At 60.0% G+C, this 19,278-nt stretch overlaps 2 protein-coding genes across 5 annotated transcripts in view; one reads left to right on the top strand and one right to left on the bottom strand.

Annotated features, from left to right (window-relative positions):
* Positions 1 to 6,174, top strand: part of CRTC1 (CREB regulated transcription coactivator 1) — a 71,664-nt gene extending 65,490 nt beyond the window's left edge. For all 4 annotated transcript variants that reach the window (XM_063110635.1, XM_063110633.1, XM_063110634.1 and 1 more), the window contains one exon: positions 1,139 to 6,174. In XM_063110635.1, the coding sequence (XP_062966705.1) occupies positions 1,139 to 1,350 (212 nt within the window). In that variant the 3' untranslated portion in view covers positions 1,351 to 6,174. The remainder of the gene's footprint in view (positions 1 to 1,138) is intronic.
* Positions 6,175 to 6,792: 618 nt separating this feature from the next.
* On the bottom strand, positions 6,793 to 13,684 carry COMP (cartilage oligomeric matrix protein). Its single transcript, XM_063109694.1, has 19 exons — positions 13,606 to 13,684; positions 13,268 to 13,353; positions 12,947 to 12,998; positions 12,439 to 12,608; positions 11,645 to 11,782; positions 11,325 to 11,399; positions 11,081 to 11,239; positions 10,893 to 10,997; positions 10,702 to 10,809; positions 10,408 to 10,567; positions 9,822 to 9,940; positions 9,528 to 9,580; positions 9,255 to 9,436; positions 8,919 to 9,097; positions 8,742 to 8,790; positions 8,302 to 8,498; positions 7,525 to 7,697; positions 6,926 to 7,065; positions 6,793 to 6,839 (listed from the first exon to the last, which is right to left on the bottom strand). Exons 1-19 carry the CDS (start codon positions 13,682 to 13,684, stop codon positions 6,793 to 6,795), a joined length of 2,271 nt encoding a protein of 756 aa, XP_062965764.1.
* Positions 13,685 to 19,278: the final 5,594 nt, after the last annotated feature.

Raw genomic sequence — 19,278 nt, 5'->3', positions numbered from 1 at the left:
GGGGTGGGTCCTGCCTGGCAGGGCAAGCACCATGCAGTCAGCAGACGTGTAAAGGCTCCCATGTGCTGTCACAGGCACCTCAGCAGTCTGAACATGTCTCCCAGGCACCGGGGGGACAGGCCAGCCTCCGTCCTGCATAGCATTTATGAGGAGGTCCCTGCTCTATCTTGCACAGAAGCAGATCTTCTGTGGCCACCGCCCACCTCATCTTCCACCTGAAGATTCTAGGTTTTGTCAAAGAAAAAAGTGATTTTTCTATACTTCAGGGCTGTTTGGGGTGAGACGACCCCCCTGCCGGTGATCTCCGTTGGCATCTCCAGTGTGAAGGAGCCCTGCCGGCCATCTCCGTTGGCATCTCCAGGGTGAAAGGGGTCCATATTCAGAGCCCCCCATGGTCTGGGCTCTTCATGCAGAGTCCAACTCCTCCTCAGGTAGCGGTCAGCAATAGATACAGGTGCTCCTCAGTTTATGACAGGGTCACATCCCAATAAACCCATCATAAGTTGGAAAATCATAAGTCATAAGCTGAGGAACATCTGCACCAGCCTCAGACTCATGAGAAGCTCCAACTCCTGTGATTGCCCCAATGGCCCAGAAAGACAGGGACTTTCAGACCCATTTCCCAGATCTGGAAACTGAGGCCCATTGCCCAGGTTTCAGCCTGGGTCTTTGAGGGACAACCCAGGCTTCCTTTATAATCTGAGCAGTGGCTGGGGCCCCCAGCACACCCACACTCACCCAGCCTGCTTCCAAGAACTCTCATAGGGTAGACCTTGCAGCAGAAGAGGTCCCTGCTGCCTCCAGGTCACACTGATGTTTGTCGGTGGCACAGCCCTTGGCCCAGGGTTTCTCCTTGTTGGCGGTGCTGACATTTGGGGTTAGATCATTCTCTGGTGGGGGCATCCTGTGCCCTGTAGGGTGTTGAGCAGCATTCCTGGCCTCCACCCACCAGATGCCAGTACCTCCCCTTTCCTCGCTGTGACAATCTGAATGTCCCCAGACGTTGTCAATGTCACTAGGGGACAGAATCACCCTGGTGAGCACTCCTGGACTGAACCATGGATGGCCATGGAAACACAGTGTTGGGGCCATGAAACTAGGAATAAGCTGTGCTTTTTGTCCCCACCCCACCCGGCAGTGACAGGAGAGTCCCCCCCCAGCCTCTCTAAAGAACTGACCAGCTCCCTGGCTGGGGTCGGTGATGTCAGCTTCGACTCCGACAATCAGTTCCCCCTGGATGAACTGAAGATCGACCCCCTGACCCTAGACGGACTGCACATGCTCAATGACCCTGACATGGTCCTGGCCGACCCAGCCACCGAGGACACCTTCCGGATGGACCGTCTGTGAGTGGGCACGCCTGGCACCCTGCCGCTGCCTAGCGGTTCCGATGGTGTCTCCCCAAGCCTGGGGATGGCTGCGCTCCATCCCTTGCCCACGGCCGAGCTTGTGATTCCGAGCTTGCAGTGCCACCAAGCGCCCCCGCCAGCCTGCCCCTGGTTGTTAACCTCCCACTGAAGCCCAGGCTGGGATAGGAGACTGTGAGCCCCCCGCCCCTGCAGACTTTCCCTGCGCCCGCTCCCTTGTCCCCTACCCTGGGGCATGAGCCGTCGCCACCCTGTAAGATGTGGAAAGCGTCTACTCCCCAGGGGGGCAGGAGGCTCGGGGTGGGGGACACTCATGGTCCGTGGCTGGCTATGGGCTGAGGTGCATTTTCCGACTGTTGTCCAGCTCTCACTGCCTTCCTTCATCCCTGGTCCCCCAGCCCGCCTGCCCTTCCCAGCCTGTGGTTAGGTAGAGAGCAAGCCCTGCCCTGCTCAAGTGAGAAGGCACCAGAGAGAGGGGCGGACACACAGCGAAATAAACACTATTTTGACTGCTGTCTTCTATATTTCTGAGCACACCCAAAGCGCTGGGATCCAGCCAGGGCAGGATGCAAAGTGCGGACCGGACCAAGCAGGCCAAGAGTAAACCCTGACGCCCCCTCCCCGCTCACTCTGTTTCCAGCCTCCCAGCCCCGCCGCATCCCCAGGCAGGTGCAGCTGCAGCCACCTTTGCCGTAGTTCGCCTGGCCAGGTTGAGAGGGCTTGCGAAGGTCACACCTGAAGGCAGGGTTCCCTTGGGGGTGGGGAGGCGGTACAGCTCATTTCCAGCCTTGTTCCCTGTGCTGTGGTCACCATTACTGTTATAGATACATGCTGTGATTTAAGGCATGGGGGCGGGGGAGGCAGCCAGGGAAATTTTATTGTGTTTTTGGGTTTTTTTGGTTTGTTTGTATTTACAATTTTGGTTGTAGATGAGTAGCTGAATCCTTCGAGCCAACTCTTACCTGAGAGCATGATTTTATTCTAGAAATACTACATTACTTGTTTTTTTAAGCTAACTGGAAATGGGGGCGGATAAACCCAGAAGTGGTCCAATGCCTGCCTGGGTCTGAGTGGTGTATCCGGCCTTTTTTGTTTCTCTCCAAGTTATCTCAAAACAGAAGGGTGGCTCAAGTGCTGGTGGGCCAGGCAGGGACTTGGCAGAGCTCGTGGTGGCTGTTGGTGCCTTCACTATGGCCACAGCAGAGACTTCAGGAAGGAGCCTTGGCTTTTATTGATGGTCTCTTGAAGACTGAGCCCCACCTGTCCCTCCTGAAGGTGCCCACCAGTCCTCAGAGATGGCACATTGACCACCCCATGGCTGGCTGTAGCCTAGGCTTCTCTGCTCCCAGTGGATCAGGCCTGGGGGTGGGGAGCATGTGCCCCCCAAGATGAGGTTGTCCTCTGAGAATCAGGGCAGTGCTGGCATTTCGTCCCCTCCCCACTGACCCTCTGGCTTCCAGCCCACACCCCCCTGACGGGAAGGGCCATCTCCTGGCTGGCCCTTCTCAGCAGCTCAGAGCTGGCTGGGGTGGACTCGGAGACAGAGCAGTGGGCATTTCAGTAGCCAGTTTCCAGGTGCTTTGAGAAGTGCCTCCGGAGGCTAGTGTGACAGGGCACCTGGGGCTGTCCATGATCCTCCAAACCACAGGCCCTGTGAGGGGAGCAGCGGGGCTGGCTGTTTTCTTTCAGTCACTTTGGAACATGAACTTCTGTTTTAATCCCAAATTGCATCTTGATGCTCTCGCTCACTCCGCTCCTCTGCCTGCCGGGCTGGCACCTTCTGCTTGGTGCATTTCTTTGTGGCATCGCGGCCAATGCCTTCACTGGGATCTTGGGAACCCTCGCCTCTGTCCTCAGGAGCTGGATTGGAGCCTAGTGGCCATCCCTCCCTCTCTTTCCCCGGCAATGCTGTTAGCACGTGTCTAAGCAGTCGGGTGGCCGCTTGCATGAAAGGGCTCCTCCTGCTGTCCATCCTTTAGGGCTGAGGGGGCATAGTATCCCTCTGTTGAGCTCACCTGTCCAAGTTGAGGGCCCATACTCTTACTGTGGTAGTGGCTGGGGGCACATTGTGGGGACTTTTTTTTTTTTTTTTTTTAAGAAAAACTACATGTACATAAGAGAGTTTGATTACCATTAGACTTGTGTGTAGAACTTTTAAAAAATGGCCTTAATAAAATTACACACAACCCACCTGGATGCAATTTTCAAACAAGGCATTGGGGACCATGCAAGGGACTCTCATCAGCACCCGCTTCTTGGCCTTCCAGCCGCTGGCCGGTGCCCATGGCCACCACTCTCCCCAGATTCCTGGGTAGACAGGCAGGAGAAGAGGGACTCGGTACCGACCTCTGGGCATCCCAGACTTGTGGCCCCTTTCTAGCATCCCACAGCCAGGAGCACAGGTGACGTATTAATGTGATGGCCTCAGTCCATAACGGAGTTCCTTTTCCAGTGAGAATGTGATGGGCTGAGGCCAGAGCTTTCCTGGGAGGGCGCTGGGCTGTGCTGGTCCCAGGGCCCGGCCAGTAGCCAGCAGCAGCCAGGCAGCCCCATGTTCTGGAAGGGCTCACACCCCTCCTGGGCCTGGGAAGGCCTCCTGGGGTCTGCAGTGGGATTTTGTGTGTGTTTGTTTAAATATCACTTCTCTACTAAATATTCTTGAGTTGCCAAGACTTTCTGAAGCAAGACAGCTTGAGGGAATCAGCCCTTTGTGACGTAAAAATACTGTGATTTCAGACGAGCTGCGCCATGAGGGCGGTCCAGGGTCCCGCAGCGTGTGTATAGACCCACCGCCCACATCCTTGCGTGCTTGGGACAAGCCTGGATGCTTGGCCTGAGCTGGGTCAGAGACCAGGCCAGGCTAGGCTGTTCCCCCCCACCCCACCCATGTGACTCCAGCTTCAGCCAAACCCCTCAGCTGCACAAATCTTTTCCCCAGGATGGACACAAGGCAGGGGTACTCCTGAAAGTGTGACATCCCCTCCTGCCTTGGTTTACCTTCCCTAAATGGGGCCCGTAAGGTGGTGAGTTTTTCCCCCCATGAGGCTCACAGGCTGAGGACAGAGCCTGGGGTTGGCCCCTCTCTGTGTCCTCAGAGAAGAGGGTTTGTGCCCACGGTGGGGCCCTGCACTGGGCACCTGGGCCCTTTGTGGCCTCTCCCTGTTTACTTGCAGGTTTTCAGCGCTGGAAGGAGGGTCCTGACCTTGATGTGTCTGGCCTGATTTCTTCAGGTGGCCAAGCTCCCGGAGGACACTTAGCTGGGAGGGCCCCCTGGTGATGCTATTGTGTCACAGTGGAGTGGGCGAGAGGCCCCATGTCCGTCTGTCTGTCCATCCTGCTGAGGTGTGGGTGTTGGGTTTGGGGCTTGTGTGTTGGGAACTTGCCACAGCTTGGTCAGGTAGGACAGGAGCAGGAGAGGCCCATGGGAGCTGGTCAGGACTCAGGCTGCAGGGAAAGCCACCTTTCTGTCCAGAGTCCTGGGCCTGACGAACCCCCATTGGTGTCCAACCCTAGAGTGGGCTCTGGTGTCCCCCTCAGGGGTCCTTGATCTAGTTCACAGCTAGATATCCTTCCAAACTCCTTCCCCAGCCTGGATTCAGTGTTTTCTGTATGTCCAAAAAAGACACTCCCCACCCCCACTGACGCCCTTGTGCAGACAGGGGAGGGGGTCTGGTTGGAGCCGTCGGTCAGAGACCAAGGAGCCTTTGGCACCAGGGCCACAAAGCCAGTACTGAGGTTCCCCTGGGCCTGGCCCATCGTCTGCAGGTGGTGCTCCAGCTGAGGGGGTCGTGGCTGCCAGAGCCCTCCCTGCATGGCCTGGGATGGGCGTGGGGTTGGGGGGACTCAGTTCCTCCCCATCCCTGGAGGCCTGCTGTGGTGTGTGGGCATCTGAGTCCCTTTCTACCCCCATTCTCCTTGAACCCTGGGCCCCCACCTCCTGGGGGTAATGCAGTGTGTGTTAGGGCTATGGGACGTTCCCTAGCTATTTGGCTCCCAGTTTCCCTCAGCCTGCAGCCTCCCCAGGTTCTGACCAGGCAGGGGTCAGGCACCCCCTAGCCTTTGGTTTGGCACAGGTATCCACCCACCCACAAGAGGGAGGTGGGATAACCTGCACCCCTAGGTCTGTGTGCTGAGGTACGCTCAAGGGCGTGGGGGGGCAGGAATGGGTGTCTCATGACCCGAGCCTCAGTTTCCCTCCTGTCATATTCTCAGACCCACAAGTCTCAGGGCCCCACCTCCTCCTGGGGAGGGTGTGGGGCAGGGGCTGGCTTGGGGTGGTGCTTGCTCCAGAGGTTCCATCCACCTTCCAGCCTCCCAACCAGCGCCAAACACCCTGTCCCCAGAAGCCAGGGACATGTGGCATGTGTTGGGGTGGGGGTTGCCCACATCTTGCAGCGTTCTGGAATTTGGGGGCAATCCATTCCCAACTTGCCAAGCACTTCTGATCTGTCCACCAGGGACAAGGGCACATAGCCGTGGCCTTGGCCACCAGGTCCCGGGAGGGAGGGCTTTGGCAGCCAAGGTCTGCTGGCCCAGCTGTGTCCCCCAGTAGGAAACTGCCCCGAGGGACTGAGCAGCCCCACTGATATATGCAAACCCACCGGTCCAAGCTCTGTCCCAGCCTGTGCTCCTCTGTGCTCAGGCTGGCTCTGCCCCATCCCAGCATGTACGTCTGCTGTGGACGTCCCATGGGTGGCCGCGGTGGTCAGGGGCGGGGGTTCAGGGCACACTCGGTCGCTACTGCCCACTCTCTGGCGTGGACGGCTTTGTCCTTGTACCTTTGCATCCTTTGTAATGAAATGTAATAAAAATCCAATGTTTTCGTCTCTGCCTCTTCCCCTGTTTTCCTACCCCCTCCCACCTCCCTTGGGGATGAAACATGACCATGGCAGGGGCACCTGACAGGAGCCTCGGCCCTCACACAGGCCACAAACATAGGCACATAGGTGTGAGCCCCTCACATACCCCCAACCAGGCAAGGGAAGGAATCCTCAAATTTGGGGCAACTGAGACCTGCCCCCTGGAATGCTGGGACAGACACTGCAGTGGGGGTCTCAGCTCATCCTTGGTTGGGGTCTAGGCCCATGACCACAAGGGGGTGGAATGCAGTGACCGACTTGGGGACCTCCCCACACCAAGACTGGACAGTCCGCAGGAGAGCTGGCAGCAGCTAAGCTGCCAGTTTCCATTCACAGGCCCAGATTTGGGGTCCCCTGGCCCAGCCCTCCCGTGGAGGCCCATCCCCACCATATCTCTGCAGCAGAGAGCACCGCCACCACTCCTCCACACACACTTTATTTTGTCCTCTCTGAACCCCTCTTCCTTCGCCCCCAGGCCAGCCTCCCCTCTGAGCTGGGTGCTGAGCCCCCATTGTGCCACAATGAGTGTGGCCACTGTCCAGCGGTGGGTCCCCCCTACCCAGTCCCTAGGCCTGCTGCAGCCGATGAGTCTCATAGTCCTCAGGGATGGTGTCTGCAGAGAGAGAGTGGGCAAGTGAGAGGACTGGCGGGGGCCTGTGGGGCATGCTCCCCGCTCCACATGGCTGGGCCCCCTCTCACCGTTGCAGCGGTAGCGCAGGTTGGCCCAGATGATGTTCTCCTGAGAGAAGCAGAAGACCCCCAGGCGGCCGCCCCGCATGGTCGTGTCCAAAACCATGTTGCTATCAGCCACCAACTCAGGGCCCTCATAGAACCGCACCCTGGGCATCAGAGACAGCGAGGTGGGGGCATGGGCCAGACCCTCCCCTCTAAGAGCCTCAGTGGTTAGCCCTGCAAGATGGGCTCACTCCTCTCTGTCTCCCCAGCCTGAGCCCTCAGTGGTGCTGGTCGGTGACACAGCAGGTGGGACCCTTGACCTGGGCCTCAGTTTCCCTGCATGTGGATGGACATCAAGGGCCCTGCATACAGTAGGTGTTAAACAGAGAACCTGGGCTTCCTAGAAGCATGGAAAAGGGAGTGAGAAATGGAGACACCAGCACACAGTGGGTAATGACCCAGGGCCAGACCAAAGTTAATTCTAACTGCCCCGGTAACTCTCGTTTTATAGATAAGGGGACCAAGGCCTCAGAGCTCCCCACCTTCCCAGGTGGGACAAAACAGGAATGCTGCCTGGGTCTGAGTGTCTCCAGCCAAGCCTGTTGAATGGGTGGGGTCCCCACCTAATGTAGCCCACTTGGGGCCGGTGCTGCAGGAACCAGCGGTAGGATGTCTTGTCCTTCCAGCCCACATTGCGGGGGTCCTTCCACAGCAGCCGCACCTGTGACGCTGTGTCCCCTGTATGCCACAGTGCATTCCGTAGGTGCTCCCCAGGACCCGTGGAGGATTTCACAGCCTGCCATGCCCCGGGACAGGGGAAGGGGCTCAGAGACCTCGAGGGCCCCTAGAGCACCACAGAACCCTGCCCAGTGGGGTAGAGGAGCTGCAGGTCATGGAAAAGTGGCTGGGGATCCTGAGGGACCCTGGATGGGAGACCCACAAGGAAGCCTTCTTGGGGGTCAAATGGGGTCTTGTGAATGGATCACTGGGGGCAGCATTGGTCTGGACGCTCATGAAAGATTTTGGGAGTACAGATTTGGGGTCTGGGAGGATTTGGTGGCCTGTACGTTTTGGGCGCCCATGAGATATACTGGAGTCTGGAGAATAACGGGAACTCACTGGAAGGTTTTAGTGATATACTGGGGTTTGGGGTGTCTGCAGTAGGATTTGGATCCTGAGGGAACGTTTAAGGCTCTGGGAGAGGGTTTGGGGACCCAAAGGAAGATTGAGGGGCCCTGGGTGAGAGTTTGAGGACTATGGGAGTAACTGGTAGGATTTGGGGCCCGTTGAGTCCAGAGCAGGGCTGGATTGGGGCGGGAAAAGTTTGAGGTCCTGTAAAGGCATTTGGGGAGTCCGTGGGAGGGTGCAGGGACCAGGGAGGTCAGGCAGAGCCTGGACACCTTGAGCTGGATGCCGGGCTCAGCCACAGCACGGAAGGGGTTCGCCTGCCAGTATGTCTGCTCCATCTGCTTCCACATGACCACATAGAAGCTGGAGCTGTCCTGGTACCCAAAGATGAAGCCTGCATAGTCGTCGTCCGTGGCCGTGTTCACGTGGAACGTGCCCTCGAAGTCCACGCCATTGAAGGCCGTGTAACCTGGGGAGGGGCAGAGAGCAGGGAGGCTTGGGAATGCCAGCCCCTGTGCCCACCAAGCCCAGGCCCGCCCCTGGGCTCCGCCCCCTCCCACCCACTGAGGCCAGACCACTCCCCCCGAGTCCAGAACCTTTCGGGCCCCAAGCCCACACCCCGCCTGGCCCCGCCCCTCCTGAGCCCAGGCCCGCCCCCGGCCCCGCCCCCGAGCCGGCTCCCGGCGTGGCCGCGCTGCTCCCCTCCTCTCACCCACAGCCAGACCAGGGTCGCTATTCATTGTCTGCACGATCTCCATTCCCTGATGGGGTCAGAGGAAGAGAGGTTTCAGGCCAGCCCTATGGGCCCGAGGCTTCCCATTCCCAGCTTTGGCCCCGCTTAGGGCGTGCTGGGCTCCTCGTGTCCCCACCCCGCGCCGCGCGCCCCCACCTGGTTGAGCACCACCCAGTTGGGGTCGATCTGCGCGTCACCCTCTGGGTCCAGCACGACAGTCTGGAAGGCCCGGAAGTCAGTGAGGGTGACCTCAGCATTCTCTGGACACACGTCAATCTTGTCTACCACCTTGTCTGCATCGAAGTCGCCCTGGCACGTGTCACCCACGCCGTCCCCTGAGAGGAGGTGGGAGACACAGCCCATCCCGCAGTGGGTTCAGCTCCAGGCTCTGCCTCAGGCCACGCACCCCACCCCACCCCCCGCCACTGGCCCCTCCGTACCCACCCCAAACCCTGCCCCAGTAGCCCCACATGGGCCCCGCCCCCGTCGTACTGTCTGCGTCCTCCTGGCCTGGGTTGGGAACCAGGCGGCAGTTGTCCCGACTGTCAGGGACTCCATCATTGTCGTCATCGTCGTCACAGGCATCACCCTGGCCATCCTGATCTGAGTCCTGCTGGGCGCTGTTGGGCATGGTGGGGCAGTTGTCCCTAGAGTCCTGGTGCCCGTCTCCATCCCTAGAGTGGGTAGGTGGGACAGAGAGATAATGAGGTCCCTAAAAGATTTCACTGGAGTTGCCGGGATGCCCACCACAGGTGGCCTCCTTACTGGTCTTGGTCACTGTCACAGGTGTCTCCCACAAAGTCATGGTCCACATCCCTCTGGGGGGTGTAGGATACAAGGGTCCACAATCAGGGTAGAGGAACTCAGAAGCCTCCCACTCACCCCTAGCTCCACAGCCAAGGTCCTTCCGACCCCACGGAAACCCCCACCCCAAGTTGCTCAGACTGGAAAGCCATTTATCTGGCAGGGCAGAGTGCTCTAAGCTGGGCTGTGGTCTCAGGAATCCAACCCAGGGCTCACCCAGGGGTCTGACCCAGCTGGGGTCTGCCCTGCCCTCACCTGGTCCGGGTTGCTCTTCTGGGGACAGTTGTCACAAGCATCCCCTACCCCATCAGCATCACTGTCCCTCTGGTCTGAGTTGGGTACCCTGGGGCAGTTGTCCACAGTGTTGCGGACCCCTGCAAGAATCAGAGGAACAAGATGGGACGTCAAGATATGAGCCTCGCAGGATGACTTCGTCAGGGCAAGACCCAGGCCTGAGGCCAGCCTGGGACAGAGCCCCAGCTTCATAGGGACTTAAAGAATGGATGGCCAGTGAGGCACGCTAGCCCTCACTCCCAGAAGCAGCTCAGCCTGGTTCCCTGTGAATGCCACCCTAAGCCTCTATGTCCTCATCTGTAAAAATGATACCCCCACCCCACCCCCGCCAACCCCCAGGCTCACACCTCTGTTCTCCTCTTACTTTCTGCCTGCAGCATCCTCACAGGGGCCACCTCCCCTCCTATACACGTTCCTGCCTTCTTGCTGGCCTCCTGGCCCGGCTTGCATTTTTCTGCTAGCTCGGGCATGGTCCACAGTCGACGAAGCCCAGACAAGCTTGCCCCATGCCGCCCTTGGGTGACCGGCCCCCCCACCCCGCGCTCACGGTCGCCGTCGATGTCGTCGTCGCAGGCGTCGCCCCGCCCATCCTCGTCTGTGTCTTTCTGGTCGTCGTTCTTTTGGGACCGGCAGTTGTCGCACGCATCGCCCCATTTGTCGCCGTCCGTGTTGCGCTGGTCTGGGTTCCGCACCAGCGGGCAGTTGTCCTGGGGGGCAGGATGAGTTAAAGAGAGGGTCAGAAGGGATAAAGGTCACTTCCGGATCCACTCTGCAGGGAACCCCTCACCCCTCGTCCAAGCCACGTCCACCCCCTTAGACTAGGCCCCGCCCGTGGCCCCACCTCCTCGTTGGGAACCCCGTCCCCGTCGGCATCCGGGTCGCAGGCGTCTCCGATGCCATCGCGGTCTACGTCCTCCTGACCTGAATTGGGCACCGTCACGCAGTTGTCCTGGGGACGGACACGGCGGCATGAAAGGCGTGGCCGTGTAGCCCGTCCGCCCGCCCGGCCAGCCAGGCCCCGACACCGCCCACCTTGCGGCACTGGAGCTCGGAACAGCTCAGATTCTGGTCCGGGAAGCCGTCCAGGTCGGTGTCGCGGCCACAGACGAGCCCGTTGCCGGCCCAGCCAACGGCGCACTGCGGGGAGCGTGAATGGGTGCCCGGCGTGGCCGCCCCCCAGACCCCTTTTCCACGCCCTGCCCCCGCCCGCGCGCACTCACGACGCACGACCGCGAGCCGTCGCGCTCCAGGACGCAGTCGGCCTTCTCGTGGCACGGGCTGGGCGAGCCGTCGGGACAGAGGCGCTGGGCGCGTCGCTGGCAGCCGGTCGCCTGGTCGCCCACGAAGCCGGGCTGGCATGAGCCGCACTGGAAGGAGCCCTGCGCCGGGGTCGCTGGCGGTCAGCAGGGCTGCGGTCCCTCTCCCCACCTCCCGAGGTCCTTCCTCCTCCCCCGCAGGCCTTACTCGGGTATTGATGCACACGGAGTTGGGGACGCAGTTGTGCTCCCCGGTCTCACATTCGTTGATGTCCGTGCAAACCTAGAAGAGGGGGGAATCAGAGGTCACCGCCCCACGCAGACAGCCCCCCATCTCCCACCCGGCCCGGGCCTCCTCCGCCTCCTGCCTCTCCCCTTCGTCCTGTCCCCAACCCCGACCGGCCACGGCCACGCCGCGGCGGACCCTTCTCCCCACCCCTTACGCTGGAGTGAGGCAGGAGAAAGGGCGCGAGGCCGGAGGACGAGTTTACCTCCCTTCTGCTGCAAAGGCGGGCCCACGCCCCTCACCTGCTTGTTGGCCTTGGCGAAGGCCAGCCCCACGCCCTCGTGGGCGGGGCCGCTGTACCCCGGCGGGCAGGCCTCGCAGCGGAACCCGGGACTGGTGTTGACGCAGCGGACGCGCGGGAAGCAGGGATGGGCGCTGCACTGGGGGAGGAGGGCCACCGAGGGTCAGAAGAGACCGAGCCGGTCCCAGAGGGCCGCGCCTCCCGGTTTCCCGGATTTGGAAAGTTCAAGGGCCGTCAGCCAGCACTTGGAGTGGGGCGCCTCGGGGGACGGGGGCAACCGTTCCAGGGCTCACACGCGACTCTGCCTTGATGGGGCGCGGGCGCGATCGAGCCGGGAGAGGGGCGCGCCTGGAGGGGGTTGTTCCTTCATGGGTGGGGGGAGGGGTTATGAGGGCGAGCATCCCCAGCGGAGGGAGGGAGTGGTCGTCGAGGCGTGCGTGCCCCGCGGTGGTGCGGTCGTTGGGGCGGTCGGCCCCGGGCAGTGGAAGGGTTGGTGGTTGGGGCGAACCCCAGTGGTGAGGAGGGTAGTGGGGGCCGAACGTCCTCGAGGGTGAAGGAGTCGTCGCGACGGGGGTCACTAGCGATGGAGGGGGTGGTTGGCGTGGGCATCCCCGGCGGTGACAGGGGTGGTCGCGGTGGACGTCTACCGGCGGTGGGGCGGTCGTCCGAGACTGCGCCCCCGACAAAGATGGGCTCGTCGGGGAGTGCACCCCCAGTGGAGGAGGGGGTCGTCAGGACGGTGGGAGGTTGTTGGAGGGGGGATGGTCGGGCCGGTGGGGGTCGGGGTTGGCGCACCTCGTTGATGTCGGCGCAGTACGAGCCGTTGCCCGTGAAGCCCGCGGGACAGGGGCCGCAGCGCGCGCCGCTCGCCGTCTGAGTGCAGGCCACGCCCGGGAAGCAGGAGCCGGGGGCGCAGTGGAGCAGCGGCCTCACGCTCAGGCCGGGGGTCCGCGCCGGCTGCATCCCTGCGCAGGGCCGGGGCGGGGAGGTCAGGGCCCCACCCTGGGGCGGAGCCCACCAAGACCCTGCCCCCAAGGCTGGGTGGCTCTGGGGGCGGGGCGAGACCCCGCGCCCTGGGCGACCTCGCCCCGGCAGTGCGCTCTGCTAGCCGCGCCTCCCCGACTCTCTGCGTCTCCGCGCCGTTGTCTTCGCGGCCTGCGTCCAACTCCCCGCGTCTCTCGCACGGCCTCTGTCTCTTTGTCTCGGCCTCCCCCACGTTCGTCCCTCCCCGTCATTCGCCCCTTCTCTCCATCTCCGCCCTCTCTCCAGTCCGCCCCGTCGCTGCCACCCCAGCCGCGCTCACCGCACGCGTCACACTCCATCACGGTGTTTTTCAGGAACGTGATCTCCTTGACCTGCGTGGCGGGGGGCGGTCAGTGGGGCTCCCTCCCTCTCCTCTTCCCTGGGGTCTCCCCTCTCCCTTCCCCGCGCTCCCTTTCCACAGATGCTCGCACTCCCCTCGAACCCTCTCGCCTGGGACTTCCTACTCGAGACTCCCTCCCCTCCCCAGTTCCTCTCCTTCCCCAGGACCGCTTTCCCCTCCGTCTCCACAAACCCCCTCCCACAGGTCCCCTTCCTCCGCCGCCCTCTCCCGCTCGCGCACCCCTGTCCCGCAGGTCCGTACCTGCTGCCGCAGCAGCTCCCGCACATCCTGCAGCGCCGCGTTCGTCTCCTGCAGCTCGCGCAGCATCTGCGGGGCCAGCTCTGCGCCTGCGTACAGGGGGCGCTGGTGGGGCGTCGGTGCGGGGGCGGGGGGCCCTGCACAACCCCTCACCGCCGCGGAAGTCTGGACCCCCGACGCCCCCTGAGATCCTCGGGCCTCGCGCCCGCGCCCGCCTTCCGCGCCCTGCACGCCCTAGCGAACAGTCGCTAAGCTCCAAGGCGCCCGGAACCCAGGCCTCTCGGGGGTCCTCCCGTCGGTCTGAGGCCCGGGGGCTCGGCGCAGGGGTGAGCACGGCTTACCCAGCGGGATCTGGCCCTGGCCAGACACGCCCAGGGTGGCCAGGGTGAGCAGGAGAAGGCGGGCGGCGGCGGGAGCCATGGCGGCGGCGGGGCACAGCACTGCGGCTCACCGTCTACCGCCCACGAGGTCCGCGGGGCCTATTTATCCCCGTGGCGCGGCCGGCCTGGGGGACGGCCCCCGGCGGCCCTGCCCAGCGTCCAGCCGCAAGGTAAACAGACGGCGCTGGCCCCTGCGCTCAAGGCCGCGCCCGGACTACCCGGCGGAGTCGTCTGTGGCTGAATAGGGACAGGCTGGGGAAACTGAGTCACGGGGGTCTATGGAGAGGAGCGGTGGGGCGGGGAATCAGGTGGGACCACTCCCCACCCCGCGCCCTTCCATTCATTCATTTATTGAGTGCTTGCTGTGTGCCAAGCCTGAGGTAGAGCTGGAAACAAGGCGATCTCTGTAGCGGCCCGGAACGGAGGGTCTGAGAGACTAGGGACCTCCCGCTGTGGGTCAGGCTGACTGGACATGCACTCCCTCCTCACTTGCTTCAAAACCTGGCAAACAATGTCTCTCTGTGCCTCAGTTTCCTCCCTTGCACAACGGAAGTAGTATCCTTGTTAATGACTAGTGTTATTACTAGGAAATGGGGGAGGGGCAGGTGAGAAGGGGCCCCTTTTTTACCTGCCCAGGTCCAAGGGAGGCTGTTCCTGGCCCCCCACTCTGGAGGGTTGCAAGTGACCCCTCTACCCCATTGCAGGTGTCCCCTTCCCTGTCCCCCAGTTCTTCAGCTGGTGGATGGGAGGGCAGTCGGATCACCAGGGGCCCACTCAGTTTCCCAGTCTGTACAACAGGGTGTGTGTCTGTCCCCAGCTGTGGGGTGAGCCCCCTTCCGAGGGGAGCAAGTTAAAGGGCTCTGGCTGGAGGAGGTGAGGGAAGCCTGGGGCTCCTGTTTGTCACTGTTATGCCATAGCTTCCAAGCTGTGCTCCAGCTGCTGTGGCAACAGCCTGTAATAAAAATAAAAATTACTGCTAATCAGGAAAATCGTCTCTCCCAGCCCAGCCACTCTACAAAACACCTTGACCTCCCAGAGTTGGTTAATCCTCCCCCCCCCCCCCCCCCCGCAACTCCAGCACTCACAGCCTCTATTCTATAAACAGGGAAACTGAGGTCCAGAGACGGGAAGTGACTGGCCTAAGGCCTCTGCATGGGGCAGGGGTAAAGCTAGAATCGTATCCAATCTATTATCCTGGGAGGCCGCAGAGAAGTCACAGAGGGCTTCCTGGAGGAGGTGGCAAGAAGCCATGAAGGAAAGGCAAGACTCAGGTCAGTGGAGGAAAAGGTGAGGGCATTGTGGTGAAGAGAAGTGTGTGGAGCTTGGAAGTGGGGAGATTTTTAGGTACATTTATTTATTCCACAAACATGCACTGAGCACCTACTGTGTGTGTCATGTACTGTGCTGGGCCCTGGGGACACGAGGTGAACAATCCTCTCTTTCATGGAGAGCCCAAGTAGCTACATAATCCCCCCAGAGTGGCCAGGACTGTGCACAGTAAGGACAGGCTTCTGGAGAAGGAGGGGACACCAAGGAAAGGTGTTTCAGGTAGAGAGAACAGCGTAGGCAAAGTCCCTGAGGGAAGAATGAGCCTGGTCTGGTAAAGGGACTGATCTCAAGGTGGCAGGATCTTGGGGCTCCAGGAGAAGCAGGACACGAGACTGGAAGGGCAGAGCTGGTGGCGTGGGGGCTCGGGCTGTCTTCCGAGGCCAGTGGGGAGCCACAGATGGTGAGTAAGGAGGGGAAAGCCTGAAGGGGGATGCTGTATGGGAGCAACCGGCCCCCGCCTGGACATTTCCAGTGAAGCCTGTGCCCCAACAGTGCCTGCGCTGCCTGCTGCCTACATCGGGGCAGTGAGCTCACCTCCTGTTTTCCTTGGCATCTGGCACACCTGGGGGCCGCTCCTGGCCTGTGCTGGAATTCTCAGGAACATCCACAGCTCCAGCAGGGCCTGTGGGCAGGCGTGTGCTGCATGCAGCTGGGACAAGCGCACATGGAAGCCAGGCCCCTGCCACAGGCTGAGCGCAGGGCTGGGACTTGGACACATGCGGTCAGTGCATGGGGAGATGGAGGGAAGAGCATCCCCAGGCAAAGAGAAGAGAAAGGGCAGAGGTCCTGAGGATGTCCCAGTCTGCAGATCAGACAACAGAGGCCTGGAGAGGGGCAGTATGGTATCATGCTCCTGCCTCCTGGATCCCACCAGCCCTGAAATCCTCCTTCTAGGCAGCAGGCTCCTCCTGTGCACACCATGCTGGCTTCACATTACAGAATAAGTCTCTATAGGAGTCTTTTCAAGCTTTGTACCTGATGCTCCTGACACTACATACAACCTCCTTCATCCTTCAGGTCCAGCTGTGATGCCCCCTCCTCCGGGAAGCCCTCCCTGCTGACAGTCCCCTGCCATCCCAAGCAGAGTGTTCCTGGCAGAAAAGATTGAGAGGGGGTAACCCTCCAGCCCAGCCCTGACCTGGGGACCGAAAGTGTCTGTGGTTCGCTCTGTCCCTCCCAGCCTGGGGGATCCCAGGGGTCTGGGTTGGTGCAGAGAAGGTAAGCTGGAGGGTTTGGTAAGCTGGGATCTAATTAACACAGCATCGTTACTATTAATAATAGTAATCCCTGCCACCACTGCACTTGACACAGTAGGGAAGACAGACTTAGGGGCTACATGACCTGGGGTTTGAATATCAGCGGAGCATTGCCTTGCTGTGTGACCTAGGGCAAGTAGCTTAACCTCTCTGTGCCTCACTTCCCTCACCTGTAAAATGGGTACAATCATTGTTGAGAGGATTGAATGAGCCAGCCTATGGGCTCCAGCATTAGCCTGGTTATACAATATGGAACTTATACACTCGTTGCTTATGTCTCAGATTATTCTTATTCATATTAGACTCAGAGAGATGAGACGGGCTGAGGTCACACAGCCAGGATTAGAACTGGAGAATGTGAGACCCTCAAGCCTTTCACACCCCTCCTCCCTGCCCTTGCCATAGAATCCAGACAAGAAAGGCTGGCCAGAGCCCCTCATTAGCTGTGATGCCTCTGCTGCCGAGGACTTCCTGGCCTTAGCCTCTGGCCAAGCGCCCCAGCCAGCTCCCCTTCCCATCAGGCTCAGTGGTTCTGGGAGCCCAGCCCGGCTGGGGCAAAGGGGCTGGTGCCTGCGTGCTGGGGCCCCTGGGGCCCTTCCTGGCAGACGCCTGCTGGGCCAGGAGACATGTGGGCACCACTGGCTGCTTGCCTCCCATCCAGCCACCTCCCCATGTGAATCCAGAGGGAAAGTATTTTGGGAAACAGCCGCCCTGCTGTGGGCGGGCCCGGCCACAAGCTCTGGGTCTGCAGATCTCATCAATGTGGCAGGGAGGGCCACCTAGCCACCTCTGCATCCTCAGCCAAGGAGCCCCACCCACCCTGCCTTGGACAGTCACGCTGCCCCCATCTGCCCAGAAGGACTAAATGGCGGGGGTGGGATGGGGGCTCTGTGCACTGGAACCCAGCAGACTCACCCTGACTGGTTGTGTGACCTTTCTGATCCTGTCCCCATTCCATTCTAGGCTCCTTGTTGGGTGATGATAAAGGTAGAAAAAGATAACAATAAGTATAGTAGCTACAATTTTATTGAGCAAGTGCCAGATGCTCAAAATTTTGTCACTCAACTTTTGTGGGGTTTCCGTTTCTGTCCTAACAGAAGCTCCAGAAGGCAGGAAGACACAGTTATGAAGGTCTTGATCTCTGTCCTCAGGGGCTAGAGTGTCATATCTCAGCTCTGCTATGGGACCTGAGGCAAATTGCTTAACCTCTCTGTGCCTCTGTTTCTTTCTTCTCTTCTTTTTTTTTTTTTTTGCCACCTTCGAAAGTTTATTATACTGAGGGCCAGCCCGTGGCTCACTAGGGAGAGTGTGATGCTGACAACACCAAGTCAAGGGTTCAGATCCCTATATAGGGATGGCCGGTTAGCTCACTAGGGAGAGCGTGGTGCTGATAACACCAAGTCAAGGGTTAAGATCCCCGTACTGGTCGTCTTGAAAAAAAAAAAAAAGTTTATTAAACTGGACATTTTTACTTCTCAAGGTTAGCATCCTGAAGAGTTGATTCAGGAGAGAAAGAACTTCACTAGGAACATACTGGAATTTTGCGACATGTTATTCAAGGGGTACCGATCACTGAGAATGATTTTACACAGCCGTTATCTTCATGATTTTCCAGGGATAACTATGGTAGGATGAATGAATGCCCACATTTAATGAGAGTTTTGTATGTAACAGTGAAAGAAACTTGTGTTTGTGTTAGGAAAAGAGACTGCCTTTGGGATGAACTGTAGAAGTTTTGTTCTCTCCCTGAGTCTAATGAAGAGAGAAATGGAAATACCTTAAGTTGTGTGCCACGTAACCATAGCAGCAAAACCCAAGGTGAAATGGGTACGATCAGAGCCCCCACCTCTTCGGGCTGTCATGAGAATTGAATGAGTTTGTATGTAGAAAGTGCCAAGCACTCTATGTTGGCTAGTAACACCCCCACTTTACAGGTGGGAAAACTGAGGCTCGGCGAGGCACGTCTGTCCTGTCCCCTTGATTTAGGCACAGGATGCTCAGAGAGGGAAGTCACCCCCTCGCTCCCACTGAAGGCACATAGTCCGGCCACAAAGTGAGGGTCTCCCGCCCAGGTTTCCGCAGCTCCGTGTGCGTGGGGAAGGTCAGCAGAGGGGGTGCGCAGGCAGAACCCCACCCCAGATTTCTCAATCCCCCTCTTGCGCCTGTGCAGGTTCCCCCCACCTCTGGCTCATTAACAGGAGGCCCTTGTTCAGGGAATGGTAGATGGAGCAGGAGGCAGAGGGTGGGGTGTGTTTACCCGCCAGCCACCTGGCAGGCAGGGACCCAGAGGGCCAGGGGGAGGGAGGCTACCAGGTGGGGAGGAGCTCCAGCCCCAAGACTGGTGCGCAATAGGCGCCAAATAAGTGATTGTTGATTGGTTGGATGAAATGAAATAACTTGACAGAACACTTGACAGACCCTGACCCTTGTTGTGGCTGATGGGGCACAGGTGGCCTCGGCCTCAGGGCCCTGCAATGGTGGCCTTGAAGGTGGAGAAGAGCACACTAGCTGCATGGAGCACTCATGGCATGGAAGAAGGGGCTGGCTGGGCTGGAGGAAACGGAGGCGAGAGGTCAGGGAGGCCACTCTGCCAGGGGACGTTACAGTACAGGTGACCTGCACAGGTGAACAGGAGCCAACAAATGAGAACCCCACAGAAGGTGCCACCCGGACAAAGGCCTGGTAGTGGGATGTCCTTGCTTGTTAGAGGTTCAGAAAGGAGACAGGTGGAGCTGGAGCAGAGAGGCAAGGGGGCAATGTGTGGGAGGAGGACTGGACCTTGGGGGAGGGATGCAGGGATGGGAGCCCCATGCAGGAACAGCTGTGAGCCATGAGCCATGAGCCATGTGTGGGCTCCACAGGCCTCTCCAGCCCTCTCTTTCAAGCCCTTACCTGGCTGTGACTGGTGCACTGTCCCCTTCAACATGGCTCACTCCTGGTCACAGCTGGGTCAGAGACCTCTTCTAGCCTTCAAGGGGCCCTGAGCATGGTCCACCATGGCTCTGATCAAACTACATGGGCACTGCTGGCTTCCATGGGTTACGTGGCT

Source organism: Cynocephalus volans, chromosome 10 (genome assembly GCF_027409185.1).
Source record: "Cynocephalus volans isolate mCynVol1 chromosome 10, mCynVol1.pri, whole genome shotgun sequence".
Classification (NCBI taxonomy): domain Eukaryota; kingdom Metazoa; phylum Chordata; class Mammalia; order Dermoptera; family Cynocephalidae; genus Cynocephalus; species Cynocephalus volans.
The sequence above is the reverse complement of the archived record's forward strand: the minus strand, read 5'-3'. Positions and strand labels throughout refer to the sequence as shown.

Coding starts and splice junctions, on each gene's coding strand:
- COMP (XM_063109694.1), bottom strand. CDS start 13,684: ATGGCTCCCGCCGCCGCCCGCCTTCTCCTGCTCACCCTGGCCACCCTG. Junction 10,810..10,892: donor CCGAGCTCCAGTGCCGCAAG/GTGGGCGGTGTC, acceptor GTCCGTCCCCAG/GACAACTGCGTGACGGTGCC. Junction 7,698..8,301: donor AGCCCGGCATCCAGCTCAAG/GTGTCCAGGCTC, acceptor GGGGCATGGCAG/GCTGTGAAATCCTCCACGGG.